The sequence below is a fragment of the Perissodus microlepis genome, chromosome 20 (assembly GCF_051167445.1).
Source record: "Perissodus microlepis isolate ML-2025 ecotype Zambia chromosome 20, ASM5116744v1, whole genome shotgun sequence".
Lineage (NCBI taxonomy): Eukaryota > Metazoa > Chordata > Actinopteri > Cichliformes > Cichlidae > Perissodus > Perissodus microlepis.
In genome coordinates this window covers 10,361,983-10,379,064 of record NC_140480.1, presented here as the reverse complement: position 1 = coordinate 10,379,064, position 17,082 = coordinate 10,361,983, and the positions used below count along the sequence as shown (strand labels likewise).

The following is a 17,082-nucleotide window of genomic DNA, read 5'->3' as shown; positions in this document are numbered from 1 at the left end:
GGAACTGAAGATCTTCACAGATGAGCCACAATATTAAAATTGCCTGCCTAATAATATAATATAGTGGGCTCCTCTTGTGCAGGGCGATAGCTCTGACATATGAGGGGATGGATACAGGACCTTAATGTCCTGTGTGTCTGCCACAAGGAGAATAGTGATGGGTGAAGACCGGTAACTAAAAACATTTAGTTACCTAAAAAACTACACCTTTAAAAAAATGTACAGCTGAAATGATTAAATGTATAAAAATATAGAGGAAATACTTACTTTTAGTATCTGTTTGTTGAGGCATATGCCCTCTGTAAAACTAAACATTTTCAAACAATAATGGATCCTGTTCATTTTGGGCTGGGGTCTTTTGTGGGTTGGGCTTGTTCTTGTGGATGCTCAGTCAGTCTGGATCAACACCTTGTGCTCTTTGTAGTGTTTCGCACTCTGCTGCAGATCTGTTTTTGCTGTGCAGCAAGGATCGTTGTCCTTTTGAGGAAGCCATCAGGAAATGCTGTTAGAAGAAAATGAGCAATATTATATCTCATATCTGTAGCGAGGCTGTGAGATTGGTGTCTCTGTTAAGTCTATATGACCTGCTCTCATTTGATTATGTCAAGTAAGCTAGGGCAAGCAGAAACCTGAAACGGTGAACTGAGAGTTCTCTTTTAATCTCGACACCTAAGCTGGAGAAATCTTTTTGTACAGGTATTATTTACTCACGGTCCTTATTGATTTTCCTGCAACTCCTCTGGCCTCCAGATGTTTCTGACGTAAACTAGTTCCAGCAGGCTTTTACTCGCTTCTGATATTAAAGCTGATATTAAACTCTTGTGTATAGATTACACTTTGGTAAGCATTTTGGTCCGGTGACAGTGATGAAAGGAATATCAGTACAGGCAAACGGGCTCTTGTTATTAGAAATGAAATCGAGGATATAAGCCAATTTGAACATGTGTCTCTGGGCGCGCAGCCAAACTGGGCCTTTGCAGCTTTGCACAGTAGCACGTATCTGATGGTGCTGGCTCTGCCAATAATAATACTCCTGACTCATTTTCCATTTTGAAGCTGCTCAGTGAGTAGAGGGCAGGACTGGGTCTTTCTGATGGTTGGATAAAGAAGTGTAAATATGTAGTATCTGCTTCATCGATGTCTTCAGATAGCTTATCAGGCTGTGGGCCTACATCTCTGAAGATTATGTAACAGTCTTTGTTTAAGTTAAAGTGGGGACATGTGTTTACTATTAATACTGATTCTGAAATGCTTCTCTAATCATGGACTATTTTTCAGTGCGATTTATGATCATCGCTGCCTGCTCCCAGCTGCACTTCATTTAATGATACATTTAGGTAAATGTTAATATTCACAAACAGGTGTGCAAAAAATCTCAGAGTATCTATCAGTATCATTTCTCCTATTTAATTTTTTATGCTGTATTGCATTTAACTTTATTTCAGTGAACAATAAGTTAAAAAAATGGTACAAATACAGAAGAACTGACTAGCATTTCCTATTTTTAGCAGAAGAAATATCACCAGTGAGTAATATATACATCTTTCTTCTTTGCAACTTGTGTATTTATTGTATGAGATAAAGAAATCAATTAAGGGTGCTATTAGCATTGAGTTACTTTTACAAACAACATACATGCACAAATAAATTAGACATAGTGTTGCTGTTTGCTTTGTGATCAGCTGCTACACATAATAATTCAATGAGGATTTTTTTCTTTGTTTTTTTTGTTACTTTTTTTTTTTAAATGTGTGCGTTTGTTTTTGCTGTGTGTAATTTTGGCATGTCTGCCTGTTGTTTGTGTGACGGACCTTACTCTCCCAGATTGGCCCTCAGCAGCGTGTATGACGGAAGCTAGGCCATCTGTTGTTGCAGGCAGAGATCTGTAATCCAGGCCGTCTTAGCCCTCTGTCGCAGATTGGCAGTGACATTTCAGCAACACAGGTAGCCTTGTCATGACTGCCTTCACCCCCGCCTCTCATAGAGAGACGTACAAGGAATGCGCGCTGGAGAGCCGACCTCTGGAATAAAAGAGCTCATGCTGCGCCTGCACCTGTTCGCTCTAATTAGATATTCGCTTGCAGTTGTCGAAATGTGGTGATACTCCAGAGTTTGACATCTGGAAACTATGATTCAGAATATCTCATATCGTTATTGGTTGTAATGCTTTGTAAAACTCGTAGACTGTGGCTACAATCTTTTGTGTGTTCTCAAACCTAGACCAGCATTGAGAAGCTTATTGTTCTGTCCTACATTATGCATAAAGTCATGCCATGAGCTCACTCCTTTTTTTTGCTGTTATCATAAACTACACTACAGGCGCTGATTAGGTTTGAAAGAACTGTCTGTCTGGTATTTATTTAAATGTATTTGTGGGTGCTTTTTAAAAAATATGTCTATAAATGTAAACACAGTATTGGTACTGTGCAACTACTAATTGCTGTTGTCTGTATGTCCCTGAGCAGAATTTTGGCTGTTGGAGCACTAATGAAGTAGTAAAGACTGACAGTAAATTTCATCATTAAGTCTGTTGGCGCAGTCTTGTATTTGCCTTGCAACATTACATATGAGATGTAGTAATACATGAAAACATAGAGTAAATTCTAAAGTTGAAGTTGCATGAAGCTGTTAATAGAAGAGCATGCTGAATTGTTTTTACATCCGTACCGCTTTGCTGTCAAGCATAAAGTGGTAGTCACCGTTTTCTGAAATGTTTCCATGAGGTAAAAGTGTGCTCTTCACTTGAGGGCTGGTGATTCGTTTTCAACAGGATTCACTCTTATTTTCAGGATTCTTAAACAGCAGCTTTGTTGCCTAAGATGTTGGGATTCTGTGATCTTTTTTTTCCCGCAGTTGGTGTGTTGAGAAGAAGGCTGGCAGCTACCGTCTGCCAACATAAAAGAAAAAAAATACTTTGGGATTAAAGAATATGGCGATATTTTATTAATTATGTTTGCCAAGTACAGCTTTTAGCTGTGTGTTCACCGTTTGTGCACACTGTGCATATCTTCATGAAGCTTTTCCACAGGCAAAAACACCACCTTCCTCAGCACTAAATTGTGAAACTGGAAATGACCTAGTTGCGTAGGTAAAGCGATCCAGCGAATCCACTATGTTTTAGTCTACTTCTCAGTACTGCACTATTTAATAATGATAAGATATCAGTAGTCACGCTGGGTTCTCTGGAACACTGAGGGGGCTGTGGAGTGGGTGGTATTGGAGGGGGTATGTGTGGATAGCAGAACAGTTTTAAATGTAGGTGATAGGTTGGTATTTTTATTATTATTATTATTATTATTATTATTATTATTATTATTATTTTTATTTTTTTTACTGTATCTGACAAAGAGCTTCTAACACTGAATGCTAAGACAGCTGACTGCTTTTTCTTTACTCAGCTTCACTGCAGATTTAACTGTGGTATAAATATACTGACCTCCAGGGTTTCAGTTTGACTCTGTTGCTCTGAATAAGTTAGGATTGTGTTGTCGTCCAGCACTTTTCTTACTTGCATCCATGTGCAGAATGCTGGGAAGCTTCATGAAGGCTGTCCACTGCCCCTCACAGCTCCTCTCTGTGCACGCTGAAATATTAGATAACTGGGATGTTGTTTCAGTGCACAAAAGAGGCTAAGCTGTCACGTTGGACAGAAAATGGAGTATAAGCAGCCTGCTTTTCCTCCTTTTATCCCCTACATCCCATATGTTTTATGTTTAAGCAGTCACCACCTAAATGACATTGTAATCTCAATAAGCGTGCAAGTGTAATCTCAGCTTCTTACAAACATCTGTCCGCCCTCTTATATAAAGGTTTTTGTTTATCTTTTAATAAACACTATGGCTATATTATTAGGCTCAATATTAAAAGACATGGGTCTTGGGTGTAAACATGAACAGATAATGGAGGGTATTTGGAAAGTTTAAGGATTTTTTTCACCCAAATATGCACAGACTTGTGGATTTAAAGATCATTTATTTATTTATTTTTTCTCTGTTTGAGCTTTTCATGGAAAAAGCTTAAATCTCATCATCTGCTTACTTTAAAATAATAGTTTCTTTGAACAGGGAAGTTATGGACTACCCACATCATCTTTTAGAGATTGTCGTCAGATATAATGCCTGATATGCCACAGATAAGCTGTTATTGCGTTGTTTATTGTTCTGACTTCCAGTTTAACCAGTCACTACTAGTGACTGCTGTTACTAGTGTCTCTGTTTGTGTCAGTAACTGTAGGGGTATAAAATAATGACTGATTTAGGGTCTACCACCATTATTGGTAAGTCCAGGGCTGTTGTCTCACTGGTATTCCTGGAAATCCAAAGCAATCAAGTTACAATGCCTGCATTGTCTAAGTAAATTTTCTTCCTCTCCATTACAGCAAGACAAGAGGCCTCTTTGGTAGTGCTGTATGTGGAGGCAGGCCTTGTATGGGTATGTGTGTGTGTGTGTGTGTGTGTGTGTGTGCGTGTGTGAGTAAGCCTGGCTTTACAGTGAATAATGGCAACCAAAAGAATGTGTACTTCCAAAGAACTGAAGATATGACATCTTCAAATTCTTCTTTATTGAATTGCATGTTGTAGGAAAGGACCTGGTAATTATTTGAGACACACTATATTTAAATAGCATTGCTTTAATAAACAAGGAATACTTTAAATTGTGATGGAGATGTAATGATGTGGTGTATAAAAGAGTAGATCTGATGTGCCACATGTAATTAGATGTGTGCTGATGATCATGGTCTCCAGCAGAAGTTTCTTTCTGTGCTGCTGACTCAAGCTTTCCCTTATGTAAATGCCACTTCCTTTTACTTGTAGTTGTAGTCTCCAACACCCAGCAGCATCAGTTTAAACCACTGGTGCACTCAGTCAGCTGTGTGAAATGTTTTCTCCTTCAGACAAAATTTAATCTTTTTGGTTTCTTTTGAAAAAACAACCTAAATTAATTTATTCGCCTACGCCAAAAGTTTGTTTCTTTTTTAATTAAGGAGATTTAGGCAGATTACTCCCTACTTACTGAGGAATACTGTGAGATTTTGTTTTTATTTTTTGCATTTGATTGTTTTGCTGTTATAGCTTAGTGTTCACTTGTTCATGAAGAATATGACAACAAGCCCAGGCTAGGGGAGTGTGGGTAAGATTTTTCTTGTGATTAACTCTGTGTTTAAGAAACCCCCGTATAAGGAAGTTCAACTTGATGGCTTAATGGCTGATCGTATCTGGACCAGTAGCGCCAGTCTTTGTGAGACAAAATACTTATCTCATTAGCAATTACATAAACTCAGAGTTTTGTTCATTGTTAAATTGTAACTTTGTTTATGTCACTTAAAAGATGCCTGTTTTGTTTGTTTCAGAGATCTCACCTTATGTGTTTTTAGCTTTTGCCCCATGATTACTAGCTCAGTCTTATGAGTTGACGTTCAGGACAAGAATGAGGCCAATATGTTGTCCTGCTAAGGAATTAAGTGTGTGATTAGCGCAGGAGGGCATAGCATTGATGTCCAGCTGCTTTCTCCACAAGTGTGCCATCATGCACAGCAAGACCTCCAGTGAATGATCCACCACTAAGAGTAAAACACTGCTAAGAAATGAATAGGACGTATGGCATGCTGCTATTCAAGTCCCCAAGCAAACACTGATAGACATGTAGTAAAACACACTGGTGCAGGAGTGGAATGTATCAACTTCTTTTTATACTTGGAGCATTTTACTGTGACTGCTCTTTCAATGCTTTTTATCCTTTTTTTCCTTCAGTCACCCCTGATCTGTTCCCGGAAACAACCCTTGTGCCGTCCTTACCAGCAGTACCATCGGCACGAGCCGGCTCTGCACCTCAGAAGCCCCGGAGGCGCAGCAGCAGCGGACGTGACAGCGTTGCCAGGCCTCAGACGTTGCCCTCAGCCTGTCGGCCAGGCCCCAAAAGAGGCAGCATGGAGGTAGGCATGCGTGTTGTGCGCGGCCTGGACTGGAAATGGGGAAACCAAGATGATGGCGAGGGCCATGTGGGTACTGTGGTGGAGATCGGGCGTCAGGGCAGCACTACAACTCCAGACAAGACGGTGGTGGTGCAGTGGGACAGCGGCACGAGAACCAACTACCGTACTGGCTACCAGGGTGCCTATGACCTGCTGCTTTATGATAACGCTCAGATTGGTAAGTGATTTGCATTAGAGTCATATGAAACTGCTGTGAAACTTTTGAGTCACGGCACCAGTGTGATTGTAGTTTTGTTATTATACCAAACGATACTATGCTATTGTATTGTTTTCAGTCCTTTCAGTAATTCATAGTTAAAATGGTTAATTCTGCTTTTTCCAGCTTAGGAAAATACTAGAAGCTTTGATGTTCAAGAGCGCCTTCAAAATAAAATGTTGCCTTTGGTTAGATTACTTTCCAAGCTTTTAATAGGTTCAAATTTGTGTAGGTAGTTATTGTTTGCTACGAATTATAGTGTTATTATAATCCTAATACTTCTTTTAAATTAAAAAAAAACATTTGATCAGGATTTGTTTTATAATTATGTAAATGCTTGAACTCGGTCTTATCCTGATAATTCAGCATTTTTAAAGCCAAGCACTAGCTTGAAAGGCTCTGATAAAAAGTGAAAAATGTATCCATGTAGTTGACTCTGTATTTTTTTAATTTTTTTATTTATTTTTTACACACATTCTCTTTACACACTTTGTATTTTTGTGAACGTAGCCTTTACTTGGCCCATTTAAAGAAAGCGGGGTACAGTAAGTCATCTCTTATCTTCAGCCATCAGCCATCCAGCTCAGTTTTGAACTTGAATGACACACACATTAATGCAGGACTCATTAGCATTTTTGCTCCATTTCAAGCAACATTTTTCTGCCTCACAAAACTTGCCTTTCAATTAATGGAGCGAAAGAAGAGGAGGAGAAGAGATGAGGAGCCAAGGGGGTGGGGGACCTGAGGCACATGCTGTTTGTGCCTCAGTTTTTGCACATCTCATGATGTTACCCTCTGCAATAAGTAACATCATCAAGGATGTGACGTATGCCTTAAACGTTTCACTGACTTAGACACGGGGGAATGAATGGTAGTGTCCTCTTTGCTGTGAAGGTTATGACATGTTCTGTCAAAACATATGTTTCTTTGTAACAAAAATACAAAAAGAAACATCAAGCCTGTTGTCCCCACTCAACATCTCACTTTCCACTCCAGGGGTGCGTCATTCCAATATCATCTGTGACAGCTGCAAGAAGCATGGAATCATGGGAATGCGATGGAAGTGCAAGGTGTGCTTCGATTACGACCTGTGCACCCAGTGTTACATGAACAACAAGCATGACCTGAGCCACGCTTTCGAGCGTTACGAGACAGCACACTCCCAGCCGTGAGTACGACTCTGCTCGCTCTCCAGCACAGCTGATCCTTATTTAATTCTAATGATGGTGTCTTTGCTACTTTGCTGTTTTCAAATTGTGTTGGCCTCATAATGGCTTCCTCAAATCTTAATCTTAATCTGGAATTCATACATTCCTGTAGGTCTGGTCGGAGTCTTCTGAACAACATCATGCGGCCACTATTGCTTGTGATTGTGATGTTGTACCTCAGCGTTATTGTTATTGTTATTGTTTGGACTTTGGCTGCGGCTGTAGTTAGTCTACAGTGCTATGTGTTAAGATGTTAGTATTTGAGGGTGACACAACCATTAAAAAATGCATGTGTCACAGCCACAATTCTAACGACCTCAGCAGAGCATGGCTGGTCCCGCACGAACTCTAACGAATGTCATCACAAGACACCTGTGGTATAAAAGTGGGCATCGTGCAAACTGCACGCCTCCTTGCTGGGGATAAATGTTTAGTGAGCTGATTCCAAGTGTCCTACGTATCCAGATTTACTGGAGTGAGTTCTCCCTTCAGAATTCACTCTTCTGCATCAGTTCACAGTAGAGCTCCAAACTGCTCCAGGCACTGTCTGAATGTCAGCTGGATGGCCTGTTCTCATTTTAACGAGGTGATATGTATGACCCAGATTTCTTCTATAGTTTAGTCCCGTCCAGGTCCAACACAGTTCCATTTATTTCCTCTGAGTCTGTTGCCCGAAAAATGCTCAGAATAGGTGCATGAATCATGGCTTCTTACAAATGGCTTCCTCTCAAAAGTTTTTTTTTTTTTGCCCCAAGAATTTGGTAATCTTGATTTCTATTAAAACCCCTTAAAAAAAAAATTAAAATTAAGTCTCACAATCAGCACATTATTTTAAAATGGGATGAGCAGATGCATTCTTACACCCTTGCTTATGAATGTGCAGCTTGATTTTTCCTGCATTGATCTGTGAAATCCTGTTTTAATTAATTAAATATGAGACGTATTGTTAATAAAGTGGAATTTTAGATTTTGGTCAGGTCTGTACTCATCTGCTATGGATGGGTGGTATGGTACTGGAGCAGCACATCAATTGCACATCTGAGTGAAATCTGGCCTTTGCAGTAATCATTTAGCATTCTGACACCAGCTGGAATCTCATTTCTTTTCCTTCCTCAGTTTTCCCCCAAAACTATTGATTTTCATTAAGGTCAAAATTTTGTTTGGCTCAGCTGTGAACAGCATTGAGATGATAGAATAAAAACCTTTCTGTGAACCTCCATGTGGGTTAAAACATCAGCGCCTTCCTTTTGTCAGTACTGGGCAAGTAAATACTAATACTCACTGACAGTTCATTTTTTATTTCATTGAGTTGGGGATTTCTTTAGACACATTAACAAAGATAATGATTTTAGGAAATATATAGTAGTGATATATTTCAAGTAGCAACCTGCCTTTGTTATTGAAATCTACCAAACAGGCATTGCTGCAATCTCATACAGGGTGCATAACATCAAAGTGAGACAAGGCTAAACTTAGAAAGCCGAAAATAAGACTGTACTTTATTGAGACGAGAAACACCTTTAAATTGTTTGAGCTAGTAAATGTAAGTAGCATTTGCATTCGTCAACCTAAATGTTACAGTTTTGCATTGTTGTTAGTTACTATTTATACTGTAGAAACCTTTTATGTGTGGGTTCTTTGAGATCATGGCACATTACGTAGATGCTAATTTAAAGCGGTGTAGAAGAATAGAAATACAGAATCTTAAAATACAGAGATTTCAAAGACTAAAATAGGATGTTGTGGGATTAATATCTCCATTTGAAAGCTGTTTGAAATGGCCTTTCATAAATACTAGGCTCTATAATATGAATGAGATTTAGAAATTGTAGCTCTTTTCTGCAACCTTTTTGAATGGAGTGATAACACAATGAGCCTCTCTCAATTCTGGCTCTCAGGGAGATGACTTTTAAAGAATCAAAAATACAAATGGTATATTGATGCCTATCAGAGTCAGCCAACCTTATCCTGTCACGATGTGGATGAAATCTCCAACAGGTCGAAGCTCTTTGTCTTTTGAGTGGTTCGGTGTTTATCATTGACGGCTCTCACAGCGAGTGAGTGCACAATGTTCCACGTGTTGTTCTCGATGGCGGTGAACTTCAGTGTGACTCAACATATTTTCAGTTGTTTGACTACAAGATATATTTATGTTGCCCCAATAAATATTCCAGTCATTCCTTTAACTTCTGAAAACTATGTACTGGCTTATAATTATGCCCCGCCCCCTTAAAGTGAAATTTTAGCTTTTAGAAAACAAATTTTGAGATGTTATTGTTTGTTATTCAGTTGTGTTTTTCACAGTGGTGATAAATTGGGTTGGATTTTCACCTGCAGCATTAATCTTTGTTTAGAGGATGGTTTAGAACAGGGGTGTGGGAACTCCAGGCCTCAAGGGCCGGTGTCCTGCAGGTTTTAGATGTGTCCTTGGTCCAACACAGCTGATTTCAGTGGCTAAATTACCTCCTCAACATGTCTTGAAGTTCTCCAGATGCCTGGTATTGAACTTATCATTTGATCCAGGTGTGTTTACCCAGGGTGATGTATAAAACCTGCAGGACACCAGCCCTTGAGGCCTGGAGTTGCCCACCCCTGGTTTAAAAGAATGAAGAGTGTGTAAAGGTTCTTTATGTCATTTTTATGCTGTTGGCAAGATCTCAAATACAAGTATTTGAAGTTAGAAATAACTTTTGTTTATGTATGTCAGAAGCATTTTTCTAGAGGAGTCTTTTTGGTCAGTGCAAGCTTACTCATAATGTCAGCACACAGCCAGTGTAGTGAATGCAAATTATACAAGACAACCAAGATCATTTAATCATTTGATATAAGTAACAGTTTTTCTCTCATATCATTATAATGCTATGTATTTATATCTTGGAGTCTTATCAAAGGGAGATTTGTATAATCGGAGGAAAAATGAAATTGCAATTGTTGTCTCTCACTGATACAGATTTGGAAGATCATCACATGAAAGTCACTTCTTTTCTCATCCAATGAATGAAGTAGAAGAGCAGTCGACAATATGTGATGCCAGACACACAGCACTTCTTTATTTCCGGACCACACTGACCCATATTTCACTGACAGCATTTCAAAAGATGAATTTATAATCTGGCAGTCATGGGACACACTGATATTTGCCTGGAAGGACAAATTTAACTTGCCTTCATAATGTTTGTGACTTCATGCAGTGCCAGCTGTGATTTATGTTAGGAAACTCAAGTTGGGGCTCGGGCTAGTTAAGAGGGACTCCTTTCATGTGGGTCAAACATGTGCAAGGCTTTAAATGCAACTTAAGCAAGCTTGATCTATTTGTAGTTTACTGTCATACCGTTGGCAGAAACTTTATCGGCGGCCTGAGGGGACAATCGGTGGTCAGCGTAATAAACGGCTGCAGAATGCTGACAATAAAATAGCGCCGTCACAAACATGGTGTGAGAGCTGAGCCGGATGTACTGTACATGAGTGTTCCATTGTAATTACAGCAGATTTAGCTGGATTAGCATGGTTACCATTCTCAGCTGTGAGGATTAGCATGTTAACATTTTCAACTTCCTTGAAGACATGTTTTAACAGGTCTCAGATGTGGAGCGAGTCAGGGCGAAGTTTTATGCTCACAAGCCATGAAGCCTGGTCGTTATTAGCCTCTGGCTGTTGTTTTGGAATAATTTTGCAATGTACCGAACGCGCTGAAAAGCCTGCAGAGTCCTGCATTTAGTTAAGATTCATATGTTACATGGTACAAAGAGGCATGTGTTTACATGCTCACAGCAGCATATGTGCGTGCCATATGTTTACGAGGAGATGGTCGGTATGCAGCTGGTTAATCGGCTCTCCCAACGCAAGCACCACACATGCGAACCTATTGGGTCAAATCAGTGCCTAATCCTTCACCGCCCCACCTGACTTCTCAGTTTTCTGCTGTGTGTTCATGTTTAAGCTACAACCAAACTATCCTCATTATTGTCCTGCAGGGATTTCTGCTGCTTTCCCTCTTCTAGACAGAACTGAATAGAGTTGTAGCTCTGGTGGGAAAATAGCTGTCTCTCATTCTCATTTTTTTGTTAGGGATCTAAGTACTATGTGTAATGATTTTTTTTTCTTTCCAGTCTTATCAAAATAGCGTTTAAAACGCTCCTCAAATGTGTTAAGATTAGTACGTTACTAGGTGAAGTATGGATTAAAACAAGTATCGTACTAGATAATGACAAAACATGTTATTTCTAAAGATATCACCAATAAGTCTGGAACCTAATGCTGCTTTTACAGTTGTAAAGGGGCAACTCACACATTAAAGGCTCTAAATGCAAACAAGACAGACATTTTAAACTTGCTTTGAGGTACAAGCTCTGAATGCATTTGCATGACCCACTCCTGGAATTTTTACATACACATAGTTTAGCTTTGTCTTTCTGACAGATGTGACTTCTCTTTGCTTGGTAGGTCCTTGTGTCTATTACACTGCTTTAATACCAAAGGCTATTGCTTGGATGACTGTTGATCCAGCTTTTGTGTCAGTAGGTTTAGGTCTCTTGCCCTGATCCTCATCTTGTCTGTGAGCAACGCTGACATTTGGTCAAGCTGGATTAGAAATCTTGATCCCTTGAAAGAGAAGCTGTACTGAAAAAACAAACATGTGAAACACTGAGGTCGTGTGTTTCACTGTCATGAAAACGGGGACATCTGTCAGTTTATATCTTCTCTGCTCTCAAAAAACCATGGGTCATGTTTTCATAATAGGTTTGTTTGTCTTAATGAGCTGACTTGTTGTTGTCATAAGTAGAGGTGCTCGTGATACTTAAGTCTGTCCAGTCTTTCTAAACTAAATCTGAATGGTGCCATCAGGAAATGGGCATTTGTTATTAGCAGCTTCATGGTTTGAAGCTGTATATGCATGTGCATAACTATCTAGATGCACATAGTACTGGATGCTAGCACGTGCACTGTCTATGATTTGCCCTGTGGTGCCCTGCTTTCTGATAGCTCTGCTGTCTAGGATTAGGCTGAAAGCTCTGTGCTCAGATACACATCATTCTTGGCATAGACCTGTCTAAGCTCAGACCACACTCACTGTTGGTTAGCTTTAAGAGGAAAATGCACTGCTATTTTCTGCTGTGGCACATATGGGATCCTGAAAATCTGGCTAGCGATGGGGGTGAAGTTAGTCAAGCCTAACTTTGAGCGAAACCCCAGCACGAGAGTCTCTATGAGACTCCCTGAGGGTGACGGCTCTCACAAGGCTCTTTTTTCTTTTCAACACACTGGATTTAATATGATTTGGAGTTTATCCCATTAGCTGTTTGCTTGGAAAGGAAGCTGGGCTTTGATCTCGTCGAGAAGTATGGGAATAGGCAGCTCTTTTGCACCAAGATCTGATCAAATTTTTACCATAAAGTATGTTTGATTTTGAAGATACGGCTAGCTCACCTATGTCAGATTGTGTTCAAGGTTAATGGTGTTGAGAATATTGTGGCTTTAATAGTGTGTGTGTGTCTGTGTGTATGTTATTATTAAGCATAGCTATTCACAGTCCTTGAATTCCTTTTACAAAATGGCCTTTGCTAAGTAAGATATCATTTCTCAGAACAGACAGCCTTGAGTAGCATTTGTTTGATATGTCAGGCAGATGTGTTCTTTACTGCACTGTCATATCTTGTGTAACTTCAAATGTTTTCTTGTCACAAGTAAATGTATTGGCTGCAAGTGTTACATTTTTTCTTACTTGCCTTGCCACTAATTCCAAACTCATATGTAAGAGAGTTAATTTTTAATTTTTAGAACTTCTAATGTGCATATTTGGAGAAGGTTTTGGGGTTGCTTAGCACCCTTCAGCATTTTCTATGATTGTTTGTTCAGCTGCGTCTTCATGCTCTTGTCACAGGGTGAGCCTGGCACCGAGGCAGAACCTCCCACGAATCATCCTCAAAGGAATCTTCCAGGGGGTTAAAGTGGTTCGTGGACCAGACTGGGACTGGGGCAACCAAGATGGTGAGTGATGTGTGGGCTAATGATACCAATAACCTGGCAACTCAGCAAACTCTGTGCATGCTTGAGTGTGGAAATGTTCCTCTTCAAAGTGTTTTACCATCAACAGCCCATAATAACATTGTAACCTCACAACTCATTAACCTGTAAGATGTTGTGTTAGCATGTGTCTGTGTGTACTTATTTTGCGGGTGACTCATATAAGTCTGTCTCACAGCTGTGCCTGACTGTTTGCATCTCTGAGAGTCCCAGTTGAGTCCTCGTTGTTTGAATGTTTGCCTTTTCTTTTCCATCATTGTGTAGTGGCATAAACTGAGAAAGACCCTGCACCTAAAGTCTGTGGTCATAGTTTAGATAAAAAAGATTAGTTTAGATAAAGTAGAGAGTTAAGAATATATGAGACATTGAATTGTGTTTTATTGCCTCCATGAATGGCTGAAGTTTAACTCTGTCATATACTGTATACTGACTTCGCTGTTGCATGTTCTTTTTTTTTTCAGATCCAAACAGCCTGCGCTGGCTGATGTTTAGTTAAAATCTTAATTCAAAGTAATCTTCCACATCGATGGGCTAAATTCAAGTCTGTAAACGTTCCCTTTAAAGAAATAGAGAATGGCAACGTGTCCTTAGACTTCTTTTTTTTTTTTGGTCCAGGGTTGTGAGAATAGCAACGCTCCCTTTTCTTTCTAAAGAGAATGAGTCAAAATGTCCTTTTGGTGCCTTTGAAATCAGTGCCCTGGGGTTCAGTTAAGTCACTCATCAGGCCTAAATGGTGTATGCTCTAAGTGCATAAAAGACACACTGAGCATGCTCAGTGTCTTCCCAGCCTACCGTGTTGTCTTACGGGTCACTGGTTTAGTTGGTGTGTTTAGGCGCTGAAGCAGCTTGATGACTTAAATGGCATAGCAAGGATTTATTTACATCATACAGTTGGATGTATGGATCTGAAATTATCCTGTGACACAACACGTGCATTAATAATGTGGTTTGTGTTTATTGTTTGATTATTTGGTCCTTTGGTTTCACTCAAATCAAAAAGAGGAAATTGTCAGGTGTTTGACGGTGATTGTAGAAAATCATAATGAATGCCTGTGATACTTGGCAGCCCCTACAATGAAATGTTTGTCTCTCACCTTGTTTGCACTCATTTTTATTTATTTATTTTTTGATCATTGCATCACACCACGGTCGTCTAACTACCCACCTTTCCTTCTTTTATTGAGCTTGTTTTCTTTTCACTGCATTTGTTTCCCATTTTTCCCATAAACTGATGCACTGGTGTTTCTTGCATTATATCTGTGTTTGTTTCTGCACTTTTGTGTGTGTGTGTAGGTGGGGAGGGTAAGGTTGGGAAGGTAGTGGACATTCGTGGCTGGGACAACGAGTCTGGTCGCAGCGTGGCCAGTGTCACCTGGTCTAATGGCACCACTAATGTTTACCGAATGGGCCACAAGGGCAAGGTAGACCTGAAATATGTGACAGATGGCCAGGGAGGCTTCTATTACAAAGATCACCTACCAAAACTTGGTAAGACAGACTTTCTTTATTCAAGTATGCATTCCTTAGAAAGTTTAAAGTTATTTAGTGGCTCAGAAACTTGATTTAACTTGATGTAAACAACTTATGTCTTGTATGTCGTATATCAGTGCTTATCAGTACTTCTGCGTGGCATTGTAATACTGTAACACTGAGAAACTGATTACATACTGGCTTTAAACCCAAGCTATTTTTATCATTAGCTTAGAAAAAAAAATTCGAGTCAGTTTCTGTTTGTTGACGCTGACACCTGTTCATCCAGGAGAGCACGCAGAGCTGCAGCGTCAGGAGAGTGCAGACGGCCATTCTTTCCAGCAGGGTGACAAGGTCAAATGTCTGTTGGAGGTAGACATCCTACGACAGATGCAGGAGGGCCACGGAGGGTGGAACCCCAAAATGGCAGAGGTACAAATGCCTTCCGCTAGAAAAAGGGAAAACATAATACCGGTTGACAATAGGCAGCTTTAAATAACTCCCTATTGAGTTCTAATACAATACAGACGTACACAGTGCTCTTCCTTGGGTTTTTCCAGCAGGTTTCCATTGTAACCTTATGGACTGCTTCATGTTTTACACAAACATGTCCTCAAATGCACGTGGCTCTAGAACACAGCATACAGAAGATTTATATAAGTGGCTCAGATGGAGGTTGCAACAGAGGAGAAAGAAATGGAGCATCCAACTCTCATATCACAGCTGCTAAAAGGGACATTAAGGTCACAGCCATGTAGAGGAAGACCCAGGGTTAAATAGCATATTTGTGTTTGCAGTACATTTGCCGGATTGGGACGGTTCACAGAATCACTGACCGAGGAGATGTCAGAGTCCAGTACAGCAACAATATCCGCTGGACTTTCCATCCTGGGGCACTCACCAAGGTACTGCGTTACTTATTTTGTTATTTTAATATCACAGTTTATTACAGCTAAATTACTTTGTTTAGACTTCGGCTGCTTTTTTTCCCCTTAGGTGAACACGTTTGGAGTTGGGGAATTAGTGAGAGTATTGGAGGACATGGAGAGCGTGAAGAGACTGCAGGCTGGCCATGGAGAATGGACAGACAGCATGACTCCTGTATGCTCATTTTACCTGATAATATTCGGTAGCCTCCTAATGCTAACTTACTGTGGTTTTTCAGAATTGGATTGAAAATCCTCACCTTGTGTGCAGAAGTGAAGACTTGAGTCACATAAATTGGTGAAGTAATGATCGCTTTGAAGAATGACTTTGACTTGAACCCAGTGTTTCATAACTTAGTCCAGCAACCCAGCTAATCTGTTGACTTACCCTCCGGGGCCAACAGCCAGTTTTCCATGGCTTCCGCTGTAGCCAGCGAATATCCTAGTCAGGATTTATGTGTCAGTTTGCTGTGTATTGTTTACTAATACAGATACGTTGGAACATGGCATCATTTTAGATGTTAGTTAATGCTTTTCCGATGCATTTTGACAAATGCCAGTGCCCTTTTACTCCATTCTCTATACTCTGGGTTTCAGGTTTCTCCCTGTTTATGTGCACAATGTTTACTGTGCTACTTGCAAAAGTAAAGGATCCAGTTGTTTAACGTCATCACATTACGACTGACCTACTTCATGAAAATTAGGTTGTACATGGGTGTTTAGTAAGGATCATTTATTTGTCCTTGTCAATTCTTTCTCACCTATTCATTGTGTTATTCTCATAGGTGCTGGGCCAGGTCGGCAAGGTGTTGAAAGTATATGCAGATGGTGACCTACGGGTGGCATTTGGAGGCCAGACATGGACATTTAACCCAGCGTGCCTCTCAGCCCAACCCGTGGAGGTGGATGCCAACCTCATGACGGCCGAGAACCCCAACGAATCTGGAAGTAAGGCCTCTGCCGGGAAGAGGGGGCTCATCTCTAACACGCCAGCTCCAGCTTTATCTCCTGCAGGCTTTCAGTTATCCCCCTACTCTCCCTCATTTCAGCTTTGCTACGCATCCTTTCTCATCCATGCTGCATCAGTGGCATCAAGTTTGTTTGTTTTTTTTTCAGCAGTGTGTAAAGTATGCTTCTTTCTGAAATTTTCTCTGTAGCATCTCCTGATCCTGCACTTTGACAGCCGGTGGACACGTTTGTCATCATGTCACAAGTTCTCAGCAGTCTCTTAATCATGACAAAATCTTCTCTGTTTATGTGTTCAGC

The 17,082-nt window shown here is 40.2% G+C and overlaps 1 protein-coding gene across 6 annotated transcripts in view; it reads left to right on the top strand.

Annotated features, from left to right (window-relative positions):
- The window catches only part of mib2 (MIB E3 ubiquitin protein ligase 2), a 38,832-nt gene that overhangs the window by 6,699 nt on the left and 15,051 nt on the right, over positions 1-17,082 (top strand). For all 6 annotated transcript variants that reach the window (XM_084916460.1, XM_084916459.1, XM_084916456.1 and 3 more), the window contains exons 2-9: positions 5,751-6,149; positions 7,185-7,356; positions 13,278-13,384; positions 14,714-14,908; positions 15,180-15,322; positions 15,688-15,795; positions 15,887-15,991; positions 16,602-16,764. In XM_084916460.1, coding sequence (XP_084772586.1) covers positions 5,927-6,149; positions 7,185-7,356; positions 13,278-13,384; positions 14,714-14,908; positions 15,180-15,322; positions 15,688-15,795; positions 15,887-15,991; positions 16,602-16,764 — 1,216 coding nt within the window. In that variant the 5' untranslated portion in view covers positions 5,751-5,926. The remainder of the gene's footprint in view (positions 1-5,750; positions 6,150-7,184; positions 7,357-13,277; positions 13,385-14,713; positions 14,909-15,179; positions 15,323-15,687; positions 15,796-15,886; positions 15,992-16,601; positions 16,765-17,082) is intronic.